Raw genomic sequence first — 18250 nt, forward strand, 5'->3', positions numbered from 1 at the left:
ATTGTGTCCAGTTCTGGTCGCCTCATTACAGCGAAGATGTGGAAGTGTTGGAAAAGGTGCAGAGGAGATTTACTAGAATGTCGCCTAGAATGGAGGGAAGGTCTTACGAGGAAAGGTTGAGAGCGCTAGGGCTTTTCTCTTTAGAACGACAAAGGATGAGAGGTGACTTGATAGAGGTGTACAAAATGATCAGAGGTATAGACAGAGTAGACAGCCAGAGACTTTTTCCTAGGGTGGAGGTAGCTATTACGAGGGGGCATAGTTTTAAAGTGAGTGGAGGTAGATTATAGGGGAGACGTCAGAGGTAGGTTCTTTACTCTGAGAGTGGTAGGGGCGTGGAATGCATTGCCGGAGAGGGTAGTGGAGTTGGCCTCATTAGGGGCATTTAAGCGGCTATTAGATAGGCATATGGATAATAGTATAAGGTAGGGGTGGAGGTTGGATAGACCTTAGGATTAGGGTAAAAGTTGGGCACAACATCGTGGGCCGAAGGGCCTGTAGTGTACTGTTCTATGTTCAATGGAACACCAATGAGAATGCAGAGAGCAAGATGGTGGCAGATAAGGATGCTCCTATCAGAGGTCCTCTGCTCTGCCTGTTCTTTTTCCTCCTTTTTTCCTTTCTTCCCTCTTTTTTCTTTTCTCCCTTCAGCACCAGAGCCAACGGCATGTCCACAGCAGCGAGACTTCGTTTCCCGGAACACCAGGAGCAGCGCGGGGAAGAGCCCCGGAGCAGTGGCGAGCGGTAGCTGGCAGGAGAAGGCAGCCTGAGGCGAGTGGGAGAAGGTAACCCGACGCAGCCGAGGGGATGTGCAGGAGCAGGCAAGCCGGAGCGGGGGCTGGCGTGTTCCCAAAGTGACGGAGAGGCCAGCTCCTGAAGAAGTGGAGGGGCCGAGGGACACTGTCTGCAGCACAGTGTGGGCTGGGAAGCCTGGAGCACTGCTCTGGTGGAAGCATGGCGTAGCAGTGGAGAAAGAACGTTTGGACTCTCTCCAAGTTCTTTTTTACTACTTTATTCTAAGTTAATGTGAATGACGCTTATGCACAGTGACAGTACACACTTTTCACCATATTTTACATTGAATACACACGACAGTAAAGAATATTCAATTTAATTCAAATGGTGTGGAGGTGCCGGTGTTGGACTGGACTGGACAAAGTCAGAAGTCACATGATACCAGGTTATAGTCCAACAGGTTTATTTGAAAACACACAAGCTTTCAGAGTGCAGTCCTTTCGCCAGGTGCAGAGAGAGGAGAGCACACAGACACAGAGTTTACAGGCAGAGAGATCAAGAGCTGAGAGATAAAAAGCTGATACAACAGGTGTGAGTGCAGTGCCAGATAATAAATCTCGGCAGGTGACCAGGAGTATTAGACAGTGAGTAATGTGTTTATAAAGTCAATGTCAGTGCTATGCCATTATAACAATTAGGCAGAGCAATAGGAATAAACAAAAGGTGGCATCTTAGGTTAGGCACTGAACTGTAGGTGTGAAGTCTTGTTCAGAATCTGTCTGAGAGTTTTAACCTGGAATCAGGTTGGTTTTATTCCAAAAGCAGGAATTTATAAGATGCCACACTGACTGTGACTACAAATTGTGTGCTTTTTTCGAACAAAATAGAGTGTATCTCCAAATAAACAAACATCTTGGACAAAATTATTCACCCCATAGATTTATATGTGTGTGTGTGTGCGCGTTTGAGAGAGTATATGTGTGTGAGAGGGTCTGTATGTGTGTTTGTGAGAGCAGGACCGTGTGCGCACAGGAGACCGTGTAATAAGTAATTCTAAACTGTATCAACTGATTAAGGTAGAGAGATCATAACAATTTATCAAGGTGATGCTGTCAAAATAGGACAGTAAGGGAGGTATTACAAATACAGAACAGTATAGTGCGGTCACCTGTAGTGCGAAATGAACCCAAAATCACAGTTGAGACCATCTTCATTGGTGCAGAACTTAATATCAGTCTCTGCTCGGCTACTCTGCATGGTTGCGTATCTCAAAGTTCACCTTGCAGGACCCGTTCAGCTACACATCAAGGTATGTGAAGAAACTACCTTTTTATCAATTTCTGCAGTCCCTTTAATGGTGCTTATTAGTCTACAGTCGAGTCAAAAAACTGACTGACTAACTTATTCAAGAGCCTATTTCATACAAGCACTCGAGACACAGAGGTCATTTTCCAGGAGGTTATGGAAATTAGACACAGAATGCTCCCAATAAAAAGATTTTGTGTAACTGTGAATAGTAGACTCCATGTTTGACAAATATTGCTAATAAACAAGTATGGATGCAAATCTCTTAAGATGTTGAGTACACAATGTATTCTTTAATAAATAAAGGTGTTGGCAGTAAATGTTTAAGGCCGAGAAATCGACTGCAGCATGTGCACAGGATATGGCTTCTGTAATAGACACAATGCTTCTACCTCCAGTCTCTGTAGTATGAAAATGGAAACGCGAGGGAGCAGAGCTGAAAACAGAGTTAGTTATTCAATTCTCTTCGGTCCAACGTTTGTTCTAATTATGAGAACGTCTCACTCAACTGGTAGCTTAAAAAGAAACCCAACAATCTTTCAAAATAATCAGGTCATAAATTATAATGTGTAAAATGCATCCACACAAATGGCATCCAATCAAATTTCATTATCTCACACCGTGTGCTTGGACAGATCTGTCGAGGTAAACACCAAAGTCCCTGTAAACCACAAAGGAGTGTGCTGAAAAATACAGAGATAGTAGGAACTGCAGAGGGTCTAGGCCCGAAACATCAGCTTTCCTGCTCCTCTGATGCTGCTTGGCCTGCTGTGTTCATCCAGCTCTACACCTTGTTATCTCTATTGCCGAAAAATGCAAAGTGCTTTCCACTCTAATTCACATCATAACAGGGCAGGAGGTAATGGGCAAGCCTTACTTTATCATGCTAAGTGCAATGGATTGTAGATTTCATGATTTGACTGTGTATAACTATTTTGACCTGCAGCGATTATTAAAAGGTAATAAAAGTCTATGGAAGATTTTGTTTTGTTCCAATGCTCTCCCAATCCAAATAAAAAAAAATAGACCTGCCTTAATGGTATTTGACATTTTGTTGAAATTTCAATTTATTGCCTCCTGGGGGGTGGGGTGGAATCTCATGAACTCAGGTCTTCCTTTATAGACATATCCAAGCCTGGGACATCCCCTTCAATGGGAATCTCACAGAAAGGAAACAAGGTTCGGGTGTGCTGGGTGTGTTCAACTTCACACTCAAGAGCTCGTTAAATCTGAATCCTCAGCAAGAAATGAGATTTCCTGAAGCTTTGCAGTTCTAGGTCAACTCTCGGACCAGCTGCTCCAGATTTGAAAGGTTGCTGTTGGTAGTATTTGATGCTGTTCCTAAAGAGTTAATTTTCAAATGTTTACAGCTGCAGGCAGCCTCAAACACGTTAATTTGTTCTATGATAATGTCACAAATGACAGATACATGTAAATCTCATTCCCACTGCTGAACGTTCTGTAAGTGTGCTTTGACTACCACATTGCCATTTAATAGTCAACTGGTGATTAATGGCTGGGGTAGGATTTGCATCTCTCAGGAACAGAAAGTCTTGCTTCGGAGAACTGCAAGCCAATGAGATGGCCAGCAGTTCTATGTTCCCATGAGAATCAGGAATGGGTGGTGAACACTGCTGGGGCTACGTACAAACACTAGTGCAGATTGCTCCTCCACCAATGCTGAAAAATTTTACACAAGGACAGGGATGGGTGGATGATGTGAAAGCTGCATGTTGGATTTTACTCAACATCCCCTCTTCGAGTACCCCACCTTTAAACTCCATTTGCAGGAGTTTAAAAACTTGCCCCATGCACTTTACATTAAAAATAATTAATTGTAATATCAAGGAGAATGTGTGAAATAGTACATTTCACAGATGCTTAACAATAGATCAATGAATATTTGCTAAACAGTGCTCCCTCTACACATTTTCAAAAAGATGTTTTCTCTCCGTTTTCTGAGGGAAAAATGGATACAGCTCAGTGGGTACTGGTAATCCCTTGCCAGCTCACCTAACTGACGATTTGTCATATGTAACATTAGAATACAGAGTGTCAGTCTGATATTAAACCACAGAGAATATTGTACCCAGTGTCTGATTTCCAACAGAGGTCAGGGCAATGATAAGAGGCTGCTTTTAAATTATGTATCCATGCTATAGTTATTTTCAAGGGCATCCTCTGTTAGCTCTTACTAAGACTCTAGCTAAGATGAACTGAATTCTGTTTCCTAACATATTTGAAACTGGTTTTAATAAACTCCATCCTGAATGGTCTTCAACACTGGCTCTCATTCATCTACAGATATCTGCACCCAGATTGTAGATCCTGCCCTAAAACCTTCTATCCCCGGAATTATTTAGTCTTTTTGCCCTGCATTTATCAATGGAAAATTTACAGTGTAAATTTATATGATTCTAGAATGGAAAGAATTGAATTAAGGTATTTTAAGTTATTTTATATTACTGTATTCGTAGTCCAGATGCCTAGAGTAATGATTCGGCAAAATAAGGATAAATTCCATAGCAGTAGTTGAGAAATTTAAATTTAGGTAATAAATCCAGAATAAGCAGCTAGCATCAGTAACAGTGACCATGTAACTTCTGCCTTGTCAAAACAATCTGACTCACTGCATTTTTTGACTCACGTACCTGGGACCAGTATGAAAGATGAACTTGTTCAGTTCATAGAGTGAAAGCTATTAGCCTTAATACAGCTTTTCAGGACAAAAATTGTGTGTGTTACATCCAACTTGGATGTCCCATTGCTAAATTAAAAACTTTGTTGAATTTATGTGTACTCACTGCTGCTACTGACAATCTCTTTGGGACTTGATGACTTTGGCTGGGCACAGTGCTCACACAGACAATCCTTTCCATTAAAAGTCACACGGTCCCCTGCTGGGAAAGGGCGCCTGAAAAACAGCAAGAGAAACCATTTTTATCAAATACTGAATAACAGGAAACAGCTAAATGAAAAAAAAAGCTATTTTCTAAAGTGGAGTCAAAATATGCTACTCAAACTGTTTAAAAAAATGTAATTACAATCCGTATTTATGTAGCACCATTCATATTCTCATAGAACATAGAACATTACAGCGCAGTACAGGCCCTTTGGCCCTCGATGTTGCGCCGACCTGTGAAACCAATCTGAAGCCCATCTAACCTACACTATTCCATTATCATCCATATGTTTATCCAATGACCATTTAAATGCCCTTAACATTGGCAAGTCTACTACTGTTGCAGGCAGGGCATTCCACGCCCTTACTACTCTCAGAACATCCCAACCTGTGTTACAGCCAATGAATTGCAGACAGTCAAAATGTAGGAAATGCTTCTAATGATTTGTGCACAGCAAGTTCCCTTCAAACTCCCAGCAACATGATATGGCTGAAGCACTGATGATGTCAGTTGAGAGGTTAATAACTGGCCAAGACACCAGGGACAACTTCCTTCTTCTCTTTCCAAAGAACAGTGAGACTAGATGACACCTTGATTTGAAATCCAATCCAAAGTGCCAACAATGCAACATCCCTACAACTTTGCTCTGGAGTATCAGTCTAGGCTTTGTGTTGACATTTCTGAATAGATCTTAAACCCGCAACTCTTTTGCCCAGAGGAACAAATGTTTCCTACTGAGCCACAACTAACATGATAACAAGAAAAATGTATCACTACTGACAATGACAAGGGCAATTCCTATGTTGGCTTTCCCACATTTCAGCACAGAAAGAGAACCTTCTGTTAATTTGGAATCAACCGAGGACTTGTTTTCCAAATATGAGAGAAATATGCTATGGTGAGAATACAGGCCAAGCAGAATCTCATTTATTACCATTGTAGGTCCACAAGTCTATTTATCAATCTGAAATTGAACAATGAGACCATACAACAAATAAAATTATTAGACTCTTACAAGGATAACAGTCATTGATTAAATGCGCAGTGTAGTTATATAGATTTGATTTTGTTCTCTCCCATTGCACAGAGGTAAATTTCAATTAGGGTGGTGAGGATGTGGGTGGGTTGGGAATAGGGAGGTCTAGCAAGTAAGCCTGCTCAGGCCTTGGGTGGGAATGGGGAAGGCACTTCCATCATCAGATCACTTTCTCGATTGCTACGCACCAAAACTTCCCATTCCCCCATTAGCCTTTCCAACATAATGCTTCCACCATTTGTCACCACTCCAGTTCCTGCTAAAATATCCCCTGATGCATCTTTATCCTGGCTCCCTGGATTTAGAATCTGCTGACAGCTGTAGACCCAGAAATGTCCAGATTCCCAGTGGCACTGCTGGGGCTACAGAATTTCCAGGCAATCAGACTGGCCAACAGCTCCCTGATGAAGGGTGCCTTCCTGAGTGAGGGGTGGAAGTCTTGCCTTCAGCCAATTAATGGGCACAGAGCATTTAATGGCCATGGTGCCGCCAACATCATGGGATGCTCCCTCTTGACATGTCTGGTGGTGGGGCACGAAACCCCACTATCCAAAAAACCTTGCTCATGTAGTTAACGACAGCAAATTCCATTGTGATTGGGAAAGAAAATCAGTGAATCTTGATGTATATTTGGTATCTGACAATATCACTGTATGGAGCTTTTAAATACAAACTATATGTAAATCAATAATTTTCAAGCTGATATTGCACATAAACCAATTCCATAGTTTCAGTTTGGCAAATTAGGTTAAACAAAACACATTTTATTGGTACAAATTACATTAATGGGACATACAAATCAAAGTGTGCACAGCTGATATACCAGATCTAGAGCAGTTATAGACTGTATACACACACCTCAGTAGAAGGGCACAACTTCAGACATACTCCCTTTGCCACAAGTATTCATAGGTAAATTATATAGTCTTTGTTGACTGGATAAATCCAAAGAAACAATCTTAACTTTTGTTGGACTTCTACAAGGGCTACTGAAAAGGAGCAGCTGGTCAGTGAGGTAGGGGAAGTAGGTGGAGGAGAGTGAAATGTAAGGCAGTAGATGGTCCTCTTCAGGGATTACAGGAATGGTCCCTGGTACTCGTTTACGGAGGTGGTTTGGGAGGGTCTGACAGCTTGGGGTGAAAAGGCCTACATTTTCTTGAATGACAGAGCAAGCATGATGGGTTTAATGGCCTACTCTTGGTCCAATTCCTTATTATCTTATGATCTATTGGTAGTGAATAAGGAAAAGCCATGCCCTCTGATTGGGCAGAATGACAAAAGATTAACAATTTATTATTATTACCAAGAATAAGGAGAATAGTTGGGCAAAATTTCTCACACAGTGCTTTGTAAGGAATATTTGGATAAATATTTGAAGCAGAGGAAAACAGGAAAACAGGACAAGAAGAAGAAAACAGGACAGTGCAATTAGTTTCAGATTACTGTTAAGTCAGAACAGACATGTCAGTTGTGTTTTAATGTTGTAAACCTTTACTGCAACATTGTTACAATATAGAGAATATTTCTGACTGGAAAGTTCTTATGACGTTTGCAGTTTTGCATTTTAAAATGTAGTCTTACTTGCATATGGAGCAAACAAAGCATTTGGGATGATAGGTCTTTCCCAGTGCTGTGACTACTTCTCCCTCCACAAACTCTCTGCAGCCCTGGCAACGAGTTCCATACAGCCGCTGGTAGTCCAAGGTGCAGAGATAATCACTATTCTTCATGAAAAATCCACCTTTGGCCAAGTCACAGCCACAAACTGGAAAGCAAATACAAATAAAATGGATGTTAGATGAATGGTCCTTAAACTCATCAAAACAAAGAAATTCATTTATGGACTCCAGAACTTTATCAGTCAGTCACAGTCCAGCACCTACATTTGGCTCCAGCACAGAAGAAAATGGAGGTTCCTCTCATTGATAACTGAGAAACACCTGTTCATCACAGAACAACCCAAAATTTAATCATTGGTTCTCAATTCTGAAACTCTCAAGGTTACAAAATAACCTGCAGTCCTTACTGACATAACCATGTGGAACAGAATCTCAGACAGTCAGTCATCAAAAGTAATGGTCATAATATCTTTTTTTTAACAAGTTGTTTCATCATTTGGCAAACCTTAGTTGAAGCAAATTGTGAACAAGGACATTATATCCAATTGTTACTTTTCTTCCCAGAGTCTTACATTTTGTCTTCACAAACTCCTGTTTAAAATAACCTTTATGGAGGGCTTCACTAAGCTCTCTCTCCATGGTCACAATGAATATCCAAAATATATATCAACTAATTAGCCTATACCCAAAATTAGGTTTGCTCATAATATTTAGCTTACCTGGCATGGCCTTCTTTTTCATTGGAGGTCAACTGGGAACACTCTATCCAGAGACCTTTCAGTTTAAAGATACAGGATTGAATATTCAGTTCTCACTGGACAAAGATTGTAGGAGGGAAGGTCGCTTATTTGGGCAGGCTGCTGGCCTACCTGAATCTCACTCTCTTCCTGCCTTCATACTCACCATGATTACACCTCCCACTCCACTCCCCTAGGCCCTACAGAACCTTACAGCAGGAACTGGGGAAAGAATCAAATGCACAACTTGAGGCCTCAGAGGCAGACTCAACTGCTGTTCCTCGTGACTTTCAGCCGTCATTGGAGAACAGCAGCCACAAGGTCTCAAGGTTCAAAGATCTGCTGGATCACGAAACAAAAACAAAAATCATAATTTTAGGACAGCTGACTGACACCGTAAGCAGTTCATCAATTTCACCAGGACAGGTCTTGCCATCTTCCTTTCCTTGCCCAACATAATCTTCAGCTATTTTTGACATTCACAATACATTCTGGTTAAAAATCTGGGAGGAGCTTTAGTTTGGCAACTCACACCGTGGCTCGAGTTCTAAGAGCTACTACTTCCACTCAACTCCAAAACCTCTGCCTCAACTTTAACAATCTCATACCTCAAAACTCCCAACATTGTTTGCCAAATGAAGCAGACAGTCTAAAATACCGACCTCCTCCTCACATTCCTACAGGGCAAAATGGTTTTTATATGTGCCAAAGGCAAGCTACCGATACCAACCTCCTCTTGCCATGAAAGATGCCAAGGTTGGCAGCATTTTGCCTGTACCAGGTTAATGATAAAATGCCCACATTGATGTGCTGGAGTTTGGTGAAGTACCACACAAACAACTTTCCACCACCCTCTCTAACTTCTTAACGCCAAACCCTAAGTTTGTCTCATGAGGATCTTTGGTCTCGTTTAACTGCCTGCTACTTCTCAATTGGACACCCATTAGGTCACTCTTTACAGTAGCCACCTACCAACAATTGGAGTTATAATTTCCTCCATGCCCTATCTTTCCACTCTAATGAGCAGCTTGCCTTATATTTGAGTTTGCAGTCTTGAAAAAGTCATCAAGCAGAATGTTAAGCAGATTTTCCACTTTACAGGTGCTTCCAGGATTTCCTGCTTCCCTATAGATTTACAGAATTTTCATTTCTTTCCCGTCTTATACAAAGGGGTGAACAGCTGGATGCAATGTTACCAGAACAATTGAAGCGACCAGGATCCTTTGCACGTCACAAAACAAGTCATCTTCTAAAATCACTCAACGTTAATCTCTAATTAAGATGAACTAATCAACCTGACCCTCCAATTTACTGTTTTACAGGCCCACAAATACTGAGAGCAATTGACGTTTCTTACACTTGCACAGAATATTTAAAGCAAGTATGGTGACAATGAATACAACATAAGAACTAGGAGCAGGAGTAGGCCGTCTGGCCCTTTGAGCCTGCTCCACCATTCAATAAGATCGTGGCTGATCTTTGCGTGGACTCAGATCCACTTACCCGCGTTCTCACCGTATCCCTTAATTCCTTTATTGTTCAAAAAAAATCTACCTTTTCTTTAAAAATGTTTACTGAAGTAGCGTCAACTACTTCACTGGGCAAGGAATTCCATAGATTAACAACCCTCTGGGTGAAGAAATTCCTTCTCAATTCAGTCCTAAATCTGCTCCCTCTAACCTTGAGGCTATGCCCTCTTGTCCTAGCTTCACCTGCCAGTGGAAACATCCTCTCTACTTCTATCTTATCTATTCCCTTCATAATTTTATATATTTCTATAAGATCCCCCCTCAATCTTCTGAATTCCAATGAATATAATCCCAATCTACTCAGTCTCTCCTCATAAGCCAACCCCCTCAACTCCGGAATCAACCTAGTGAACCGCCTTTGCATCCCCTCCAGTGCCAATACATCCTTTCTCAAGTAAGGAGACCAAAACTGCACACAGTACTCCACTTGTGGCCTCACCAGCACCTTGTACAGCTGCAACATAACCCCTCTGCTTTTAATTTCAAACCCTTTAGCAATGAAGGGCAAAATTCCATTTGCTTTCCTAATTACTTGTTATACCTGCAGACCTACCTTCTGTGATTCATGCACAAGGACACTCAGGTCCCTCTGCGTTGCAGCATGCTGCAACTTTTTACCATTCAAGTAATAACCCTTTTTACTATTACTCCTACCAAAATGTATGACTTCACATTTATTTACATTGTATTCCATCTGCCAGACCTTTGCCCACTCACTCAATGTATCTATGTTCCTCTGCAAAGTTTCATAGTCCTCTGCACACTTTGCTCTGCCACTCATCTTAGTGTCATCTGCAAACTTGGACACCCTACACGTGGTCCCCAACTCCAAGTCATCTATATAAATTGTAAATAATTGCGGTCCCAACACCGATCCCTGAGGCACACCACTAGTCACTGACTGCCAGCTAGAATAGCACTCATTTATCCCCACTCTTTGCTTCCTGTTAGTCAACCAATCCTCTATCCATGCTAATACTTTACCCTTAATGCCATGCATCCTTATCTTATGCAGTAGCCTCTTGTGTGGCACCTTGTCAAAGGCCTTTTGGAAATCTAGGTACACCACATCCACTGGGTCCCCATTGTCCACCTCGCTCGTAATGTCTTCATAGAATTCCAAAAGATTTGTCAAGCATGACCTGCCCTTCATGAACCCATGCTGCGTCTGCCCAATGGGACAATTTCTATCAAGATGCCTTGCTATTTCTTTCTTGATAATAGACTCAAGCATCTTCCCCACTACAGAGGTTAAGCTAGCTGGTCTATAATTCCCCATCTTTTGTCTACTTCCCTTTTTAAACAGTGGCGTCACATGTGTTGTTTTCCAATCTGCTGGGACTGCCCCAGAGTCCAGCGAATTTTGGAAAATTACTGCCAGCGCACCTGCTATTTCTCCCGCCATCTCTTTTAGTACCCTGGGATGCATTCCATCAGGGCCAGGAGACTTCTCAATCCTTAGCTCCATTAGCTTGCCCAACACTACCTCTTCCGTAATAATGATTGTTTCCAGGTCCTCACCTACCTTCGTCTCTTTGTCAATGTGAGGTAATCATTTCGAATCTCACCAATACAGGACGCATTCACTCTTCAGCCTTGTCTATCTACATATAAATCACAATCTGATATATGTAGCATATGAACTAGTGTGTTGTGCAGTCTTTTCACATTTCAAATGTTAAATGGTCTAAAGAGGAAATGTTGTGGTTACGCACACTCAAACCCATCCCACAGAACATAATGCTGTTGAAGAATGACCACTGAAAAAACTCTCCCATTCATAATTTGTGTAGATCATCTAGTCACAATGCAAATGATTCTTCCGTGGATACATATGCCATGTGTACAGGGCTACAAAACCATTCAATAAATAGATGTAAATACTGAATTCAAAATATTACAATGAACTGATTTTAAGAATGGCACGCTGATTTGTTTGGGGCAGCTTTGAGTCTCTTCATGATCCTGTTTTGCATTTGAAGGAAAGTGACACCAATCTCCCAAAAAAATGACTTCCCCCATCTTCCCACTAGCAGCCATCCAGCTTTGAAATAAGTTAAAGTTCAAACTAAAAAGGAAGGGAGCCTCATTAACCAATGCAACCATGTTACTGGAATGCAAATAGCATGCTCTGACTCTAAACAGAAATCAGTCAAACCAGTGCTTGTTACAGCATCCCTGAATCCCTGCTCAGTAAAAATTGGGAAGCCTACACAGTTGCTGCAATAATTTTGACACTAACCAGTTAGGATCGTTGCCCAAATTCCCATTGACTCCAGTTTTGCTCAGGCTCCTTTATGCCACACTTGGTCAAATGCTGCCTTGATATTAAGGACAGTCACACTCACCTCAACTCTGGAATTCAGCTCTTTTGTCCATATTTTAACTGAGGCTGCAATGGATTCAGAACCTGTTAAAATCCAGTTCTGAGTTCTGAGGAAGGGTCACCTGACCTGAAACATTAACTCTGTTTTCTCATCCACAGATGCTGCCAGACCTGCTGAGCTTTTCCAGCAACTTTGTTTTTGTTCCTGTTAGAATCCAAACTCAGCATCACTAAGCAGGTTATTGCTAACTGCTGCTTAATATTAGTATTGTTGACACTTCCCATAACTTTAATAATGATGGGTTACTACAAGATCATACATTCACATCTCAATACTGCAAGATCACAGAATGCTAACCCAGTTTTTCCAAATCTCAGGCTCACTCTAAACATTGGTCCTTAATAATACATAATATCCTTGGCCTTACAAAGCCATGAACGCACTGCGAGCTACACCTTGGGTTATCAGCTGGAATATTATATAGTCTTACAAGTGAATGCTCAAGTTATCCAAAGTATGAGACTGAGATAACAGAGTCTTGATTTTACAACTGGGACTGTCACCCCTATATGGGCAATACAACCGGCCTCTGGGATAGCCAGGGTTTCAGGAAGGTCAGGTTAGAAGGGCCTGATGAGCCTGGGAGTGCCATTCATGTGAACCCTGGCTTTTGACTAATACCAACCTGCACATTGAAAGCTGCTGGGTTGTACCTTTGGTCCAGATCTCGGCCCACTGCCTGTCAAATCCCAGTAGCAATGTAATGAAGCCCCTAAATAGTTACTAGTTGACAATTTAAGGGCATTAAATGGCCAGTGGGTGATGAGGCCTCCAAATACCTCCCAGGATGCCAGTAAAACTGAGGTGGGGCAAGTGATAATGGGGAGGTCATGAACATGGCACCCATGAGATTTCATGGGTCCCTCTGCCTGTGAACCTATCCTCACATGGTGGTAGTATGGAGCACAAAATCCAGCTCTAAACTCCTGTTACGGATGCAATTACGATCATTGAAAAAAGGAAAGCCACCTTGTTACTTTGACCTGCAGTGTAAAAAGTACAAGCAATTTGTGTTCTTTCATTGACCTCAGCTGCTATCAGCAGGAGTTACATGTAGCTATATGGTTTCCTGGATTGCCCCAGGAAATGTTTGCACAGCATTTTTAAAGGGAAATGACAGGGTAGGAGCTAATGGAATGAAGCTGCTCCACAGAAAGGTTATTTGACAGCAAAACTGTGAGAGACCGGAGCTTCAAAATTTATAACCATAATATTAGTCATTTCAAAGTCTTCGTAACAAATTGGAAATGTAAAACATTCTTTCCATGGCGCAATAGAAAGTCTAACAAGTCCTGACGCAATCAATCACTTTTAAGCCATCATTTTCCAGAATTATCAGAGCTAATGATTAACACTGAGGTAGAACCAGATTATCAAAGTTTTTGACATATCACCATTGCTAATATCGTGCTGGCCTTGGACAGATCAGTTTGCCTTTTTGATCAGAGGGTTAGCTACACTTTAACTTCTGCTACTGAAAACCTGAAATAATAAAAGTTACCTAAGGAAAATGAGGCTCTCTTGAACATGGTTTGTCAATGCCTGGCTATGCTGACCGCACAACGAGCAGCAAAGGGTGCTCAAATGGACAAGTCATATTTTCCAAACCAGGTATCAATGTTGGAACAGTCTGGATTTTCTTCCAAGTAAAATTTCTGACCCAGCAACCATTAAAAACCACAACTGAAATCTTGTAATATTTAGCCACTTATAGTTGCTGCTCCATGTAGAGTTTTTTTTTTGTGATTTGATACACGAAGCCTTTCGAACTAACAGAATTTTAATTCCAAAGATTTGTCAACAGTAACATCCTTCCCATGCTGTGTCAAATTTTTGAACTTAGACATTTTGGGGGTTAATATTATCGGAAATGGGCAAATTGTTATCTTCATTGGGTTTCATGGAAGGTTTCTCGTTTCAAGGCCTGGAGAATTTTCTCACACTATCATCCCAAACTCAACTCAGTCATTACATACCATGCCTCTATAATACTTCTCTTGTCTGATGTCAGTTGGATTTTTTCCACTCACTGCAGATGGAAGCACTCACTTCTGCTGGGATAGCCTGGGATCTCTTGTGCCACTGCCATATTTCAAAGGTTGTTGTGTGCCCAGTCAAGTGCTAGCAGACTGCAGCTGTCCTGCAGAGTGGAAGACATTCACCCAAGATATGACAGGTATGGGAATATTGGTGCACCACTTTGTGGACAACTACCAGAAGGTCCCGGTGCATGGGATGGTGCAGAGGAAGAAAATCCTTGTTTCACCCCCACCCCAAACAGGGAAAGGTGGGCGAGACACCAGACCCTGCCAGCCTGGTCCAGGGTTGCTACCCGAGTCAGTGTGGTGACCACAGTCTGACAAAACGCTCAGCTTGGCAGTGCTGAAAGAGGGTCAACGACCTTCTCCATTCTGCCAAGGTATGTGCCACCATTCTCTATCTGCTGCCTCACACTGATCTACCTCTGTGACTGCACCCACCACCAAAGTTCACACTCTACCAGTCTCACTATTGCCAGAAACATTTTCCCTCATTCTCACCATCTCCAAAATTGCAACTAATGCTGCAGAGCTTCCGTACACTGCCTGTTCACTCACCCAGCACACCAGCATCTTTCCTATACTTGCACCAGCACTAACAGTTGTGCCAGGAATTTTCATCACACTCAATCCCTTCCTTTGTCTCATTTCAGGAGAAAGGGGAGCTGAAAGAGCAACGATGGGTGGTGGGGAGCCGGTTATTTGTTCCCCACCTCACTACGAGGGGAATCGTGGCCCTTGCTGGCTAGGACCAAAGACCACTCATGGAGGTGCTGAAACGTCCTTGTCCCAGAACCAAGTAAGAGACATTGTTGATTGTTGTGCCCCTTTCCCATGATCCCACTGTAGATGTGTCATTAACACGCCACAACCTCTACCCCTTGATCACAACAGTTTCTTTCTTTTGTCTTCTGCAGGTACCAGCAGAGTTTCTCCAAGAGGGTGATATCATAAGACATCCCCTCTTCCAGTTCTGAAGAGGACAGCATGAATATCTTCGAGAAAGCACGAGCAAGGCTGCCGCCTGCACCCTTTGGCAGGTCAGCTACTGACTCCTCAATGGGTTTATTTTCTAGACTAGAGTCAGAAACACATGGTGATGAGCACATCATTGCTACATCTCCACAACTGGTCAAGGAGGAAATGCCACAGGTCGCTGCTACTCAGAGGACTACTGAACATTAGATGCCTGTTAACCTCAGGGAGAAGGGGATCCCATGATGTTTACGATTCATTACACTATTGACAGGCACATGCAGATACAGGAACAGCAAGGGGCATTAGGCAACCTGACACAAAGGCTTTGGAAATCTGTTGTATCAGGGATGTGAGCATCTGGCTACCTCCATTAACAGGTTGGCAGCTGCCATGGAGAACCAGGTCCAGCACATTCAGTGTCTACTTGATTTATGCACAGATCTGCAAACCAGCACTCCGGCCATTGGTGCCCAATGGATAGGTAACAGGGGAACAAGGGACACTGACCTCACTTCAGGTGCCTGTTTCTCATATTGAGGTCTAGGGGCCATTTGCTTCCATCACAAAGTATCTTTGAATTAGGTTCCCCACAACAACATGTCCAGCCCCTTGACTGATCGCTGCTGACCACAAAGGCAAGTTGCCTGGCTTTAAGTCTGCTCTAAAGAGAAAGGCAAGATTGCAGCACCATGAGCCGTTAGAGTTTGGTGAAGGCGGGCAAAGTACAAAAAGGCAAGGCAAGGTTGGGACACTCCAAGTAAGCACAAAATGAGTGGGAGCTAATACAGTGAGTTAGCAGCCCTGAGAGAGACACTGATCCAGTCAGTGAGCTGGATGCCTGGCTAAGTGCACACAGTGTTCCTTCCAGAAGCATTCCAATCAGAGGTGCCAGTGCAATACAGTGCAGCATGAAAGTGCAGAGCTACTGTAAATGGATTTGAGGTGTGCCACGTTGATGTGGTGAGGCTGTTACATGAAGGATGCCAATGTCCATGGACGTGGGTTGTGCCCATGGTGTGTGCCCTGTGACAGTGATGACTGAGGTCCAGAGGAGCAAACAGTGAGCAATAGTCACCCAAGCACATGCTCTGACTTTTATTTTTGGAATATTCAGGGTCTATTTTCAAGCCAGTGATTTGAAAAATGGGAGAGTGCATATTATTCAGGCAAAACGGAGTAGTAGTCAGGGTGATAATGAGCGTTAATCCATGCAACTAGACCTCGCGTCCTCTCTGGTCAGAACCACATCTTGACATTCAACATTTGGTTGGAGAATGCAATGTTTTGGTCTCGACATTGAGAAGGACCTCACTAGGCACTTAACACAATTTTCCAAAATTTCTCCCCATCACCTGCATCGTTTAGAGCCTGGGAACATTCTGCCCCATAATAGATCTTTAAGTTTAATAATACCCTGTAATGGGTTTCTCAAAAACCAGATAATATGACTAAAAGAAGTTCTGGGAATTTAGATAATCCTTTTCTAACTCTGGTAATGAAACAATGTGCAAACTACATAACAACACAAATTAAACTGACACGTCAACTACATTTTAAAAGACATATTTTTGGCTCAGAACATTACAGCATATCAGGCCTGTTAGTGCTGATTGAAACAATGAATGGATCACAAGATTTCACATGCTTGAGTTTTGCAAGGATCAACAATTTCACAGTGATATCAATTTTGATGCTTCAAAAGGGTAACTAGATAAGAACATGAGAGTGGAGTCAGGGAGAAATAGATGGGACACACTGATAACATTTATTAAACTAATATGGGAGAAGCCTTGGGAGGAGCAGATACACTGGCATTGGCCAGTTGGGTAGAAAAGCCTGTTTCTGCGCTATAAATTTGTCATAATTCTATATAACGGATGCTAGACTTAAATATATCAAAATATTTCCATTAGAATTTCTTCCAGATGCTTTTGCTGAGATGAATGAATACAAATGTGTCCTTTAAAAAACGTTTCACTGGGTCAGGTAATAGAGTGATCTTATCTACAATTACTCACAGGAACATTACCTGGTGGGTTCCAGAGTTACCCAATCTATATTAATGGCCAGTCTTTGCAATTTGGGTGGGAGCAAGAGTCTTCAGGCAGCAGCACACCTGGATCCCACTCAGCTGTGAGCACTTTGCTAAAATAATCATCATAACATTAGCTTCTGAGTCTTTAAGGGATGATTAGTGTGATCATTGCATTAATGCACTACTATCCATGTTCGTTCTGCAAAAGATCGAGGATCCTGGAGCAACTTTGCAAAGAGGGGAGCTTCTCCTATTCGGCACAGTGTGGGCAGAGTGAGAATGAAGAGCTAAGACACATGAAACTCTACAGCAGGCAAAAGTCTAACCACATGAAAAAGTGAGACACATGCTGAGAAGCTTGTGGAGTAGACTTGGACTCGCATTAGACACTGGAGTTTATGGAATAGCCTTTCTATAATTCAGTAGCAAGATCAGAGTATCAGAGTCTGGCATTTCTCTGAATATCATGTATTATAGCATTTTGTGTTAATACATAATAAGCAGTGTTATATAGAAGTCCATGTCTGAACATATTTCTTGATCTTGCCTTCTCTACCAGTTTGTCTGGAAGCTAAATCTTTGGATGTGTGCATAAAGTCAAATAAAAGAATATTCATTCCCAGTAGGAATAGAATCTAAATGTTAGTTCTGACACAAAATAGGTAGAGTTCAGAATAATTTTTCAGTGTGCTTCAGGTCTTTTTAAAAAATCCGGTCCAACTTTTCTGGCCTTCATTTCATTTCCTCCCAAAAAAGTTGGTCTAGTGGTCTGCACACATCACATCCATGTGGTGAATGTGGCACTTGTGGGATGTACATTTCGATGAACAGATTTAACAGGCTCATATTTTGTGATGAGATAGTAGGAACTGCAGATGCTGGAGAATCTGAGACAACAAGGTGCAGAGCTGGATGAACACAGCAGGCCAAGCAGCATCATAGGAGCA

The 18250-nt window shown here is 42.1% G+C and overlaps 1 protein-coding gene across 1 annotated transcript in view; it reads right to left on the reverse strand.

Annotated features, from left to right (window-relative positions):
• Positions 1–18250, reverse strand: part of LOC109928131 (actin-binding LIM protein 1) — a 233631-nt gene that overhangs the window by 154344 nt on the left and 61037 nt on the right. Inside the window, exons 3-4 of the mRNA XM_048609205.1 lie at positions 7561–7744; positions 4845–4954 (exon numbers count right to left, since the gene is read on the reverse strand). Coding sequence (XP_048465162.1) covers positions 4845–4954; positions 7561–7744 — 294 coding nt within the window. The remainder of the gene's footprint in view (positions 1–4844; positions 4955–7560; positions 7745–18250) is intronic.

The sequence above is a fragment of the Rhincodon typus genome, chromosome 20, assembly GCF_021869965.1.
Source record: "Rhincodon typus isolate 14 chromosome 20, sRhiTyp1.1, whole genome shotgun sequence".
Lineage (NCBI taxonomy): Eukaryota > Metazoa > Chordata > Chondrichthyes > Orectolobiformes > Rhincodontidae > Rhincodon > Rhincodon typus.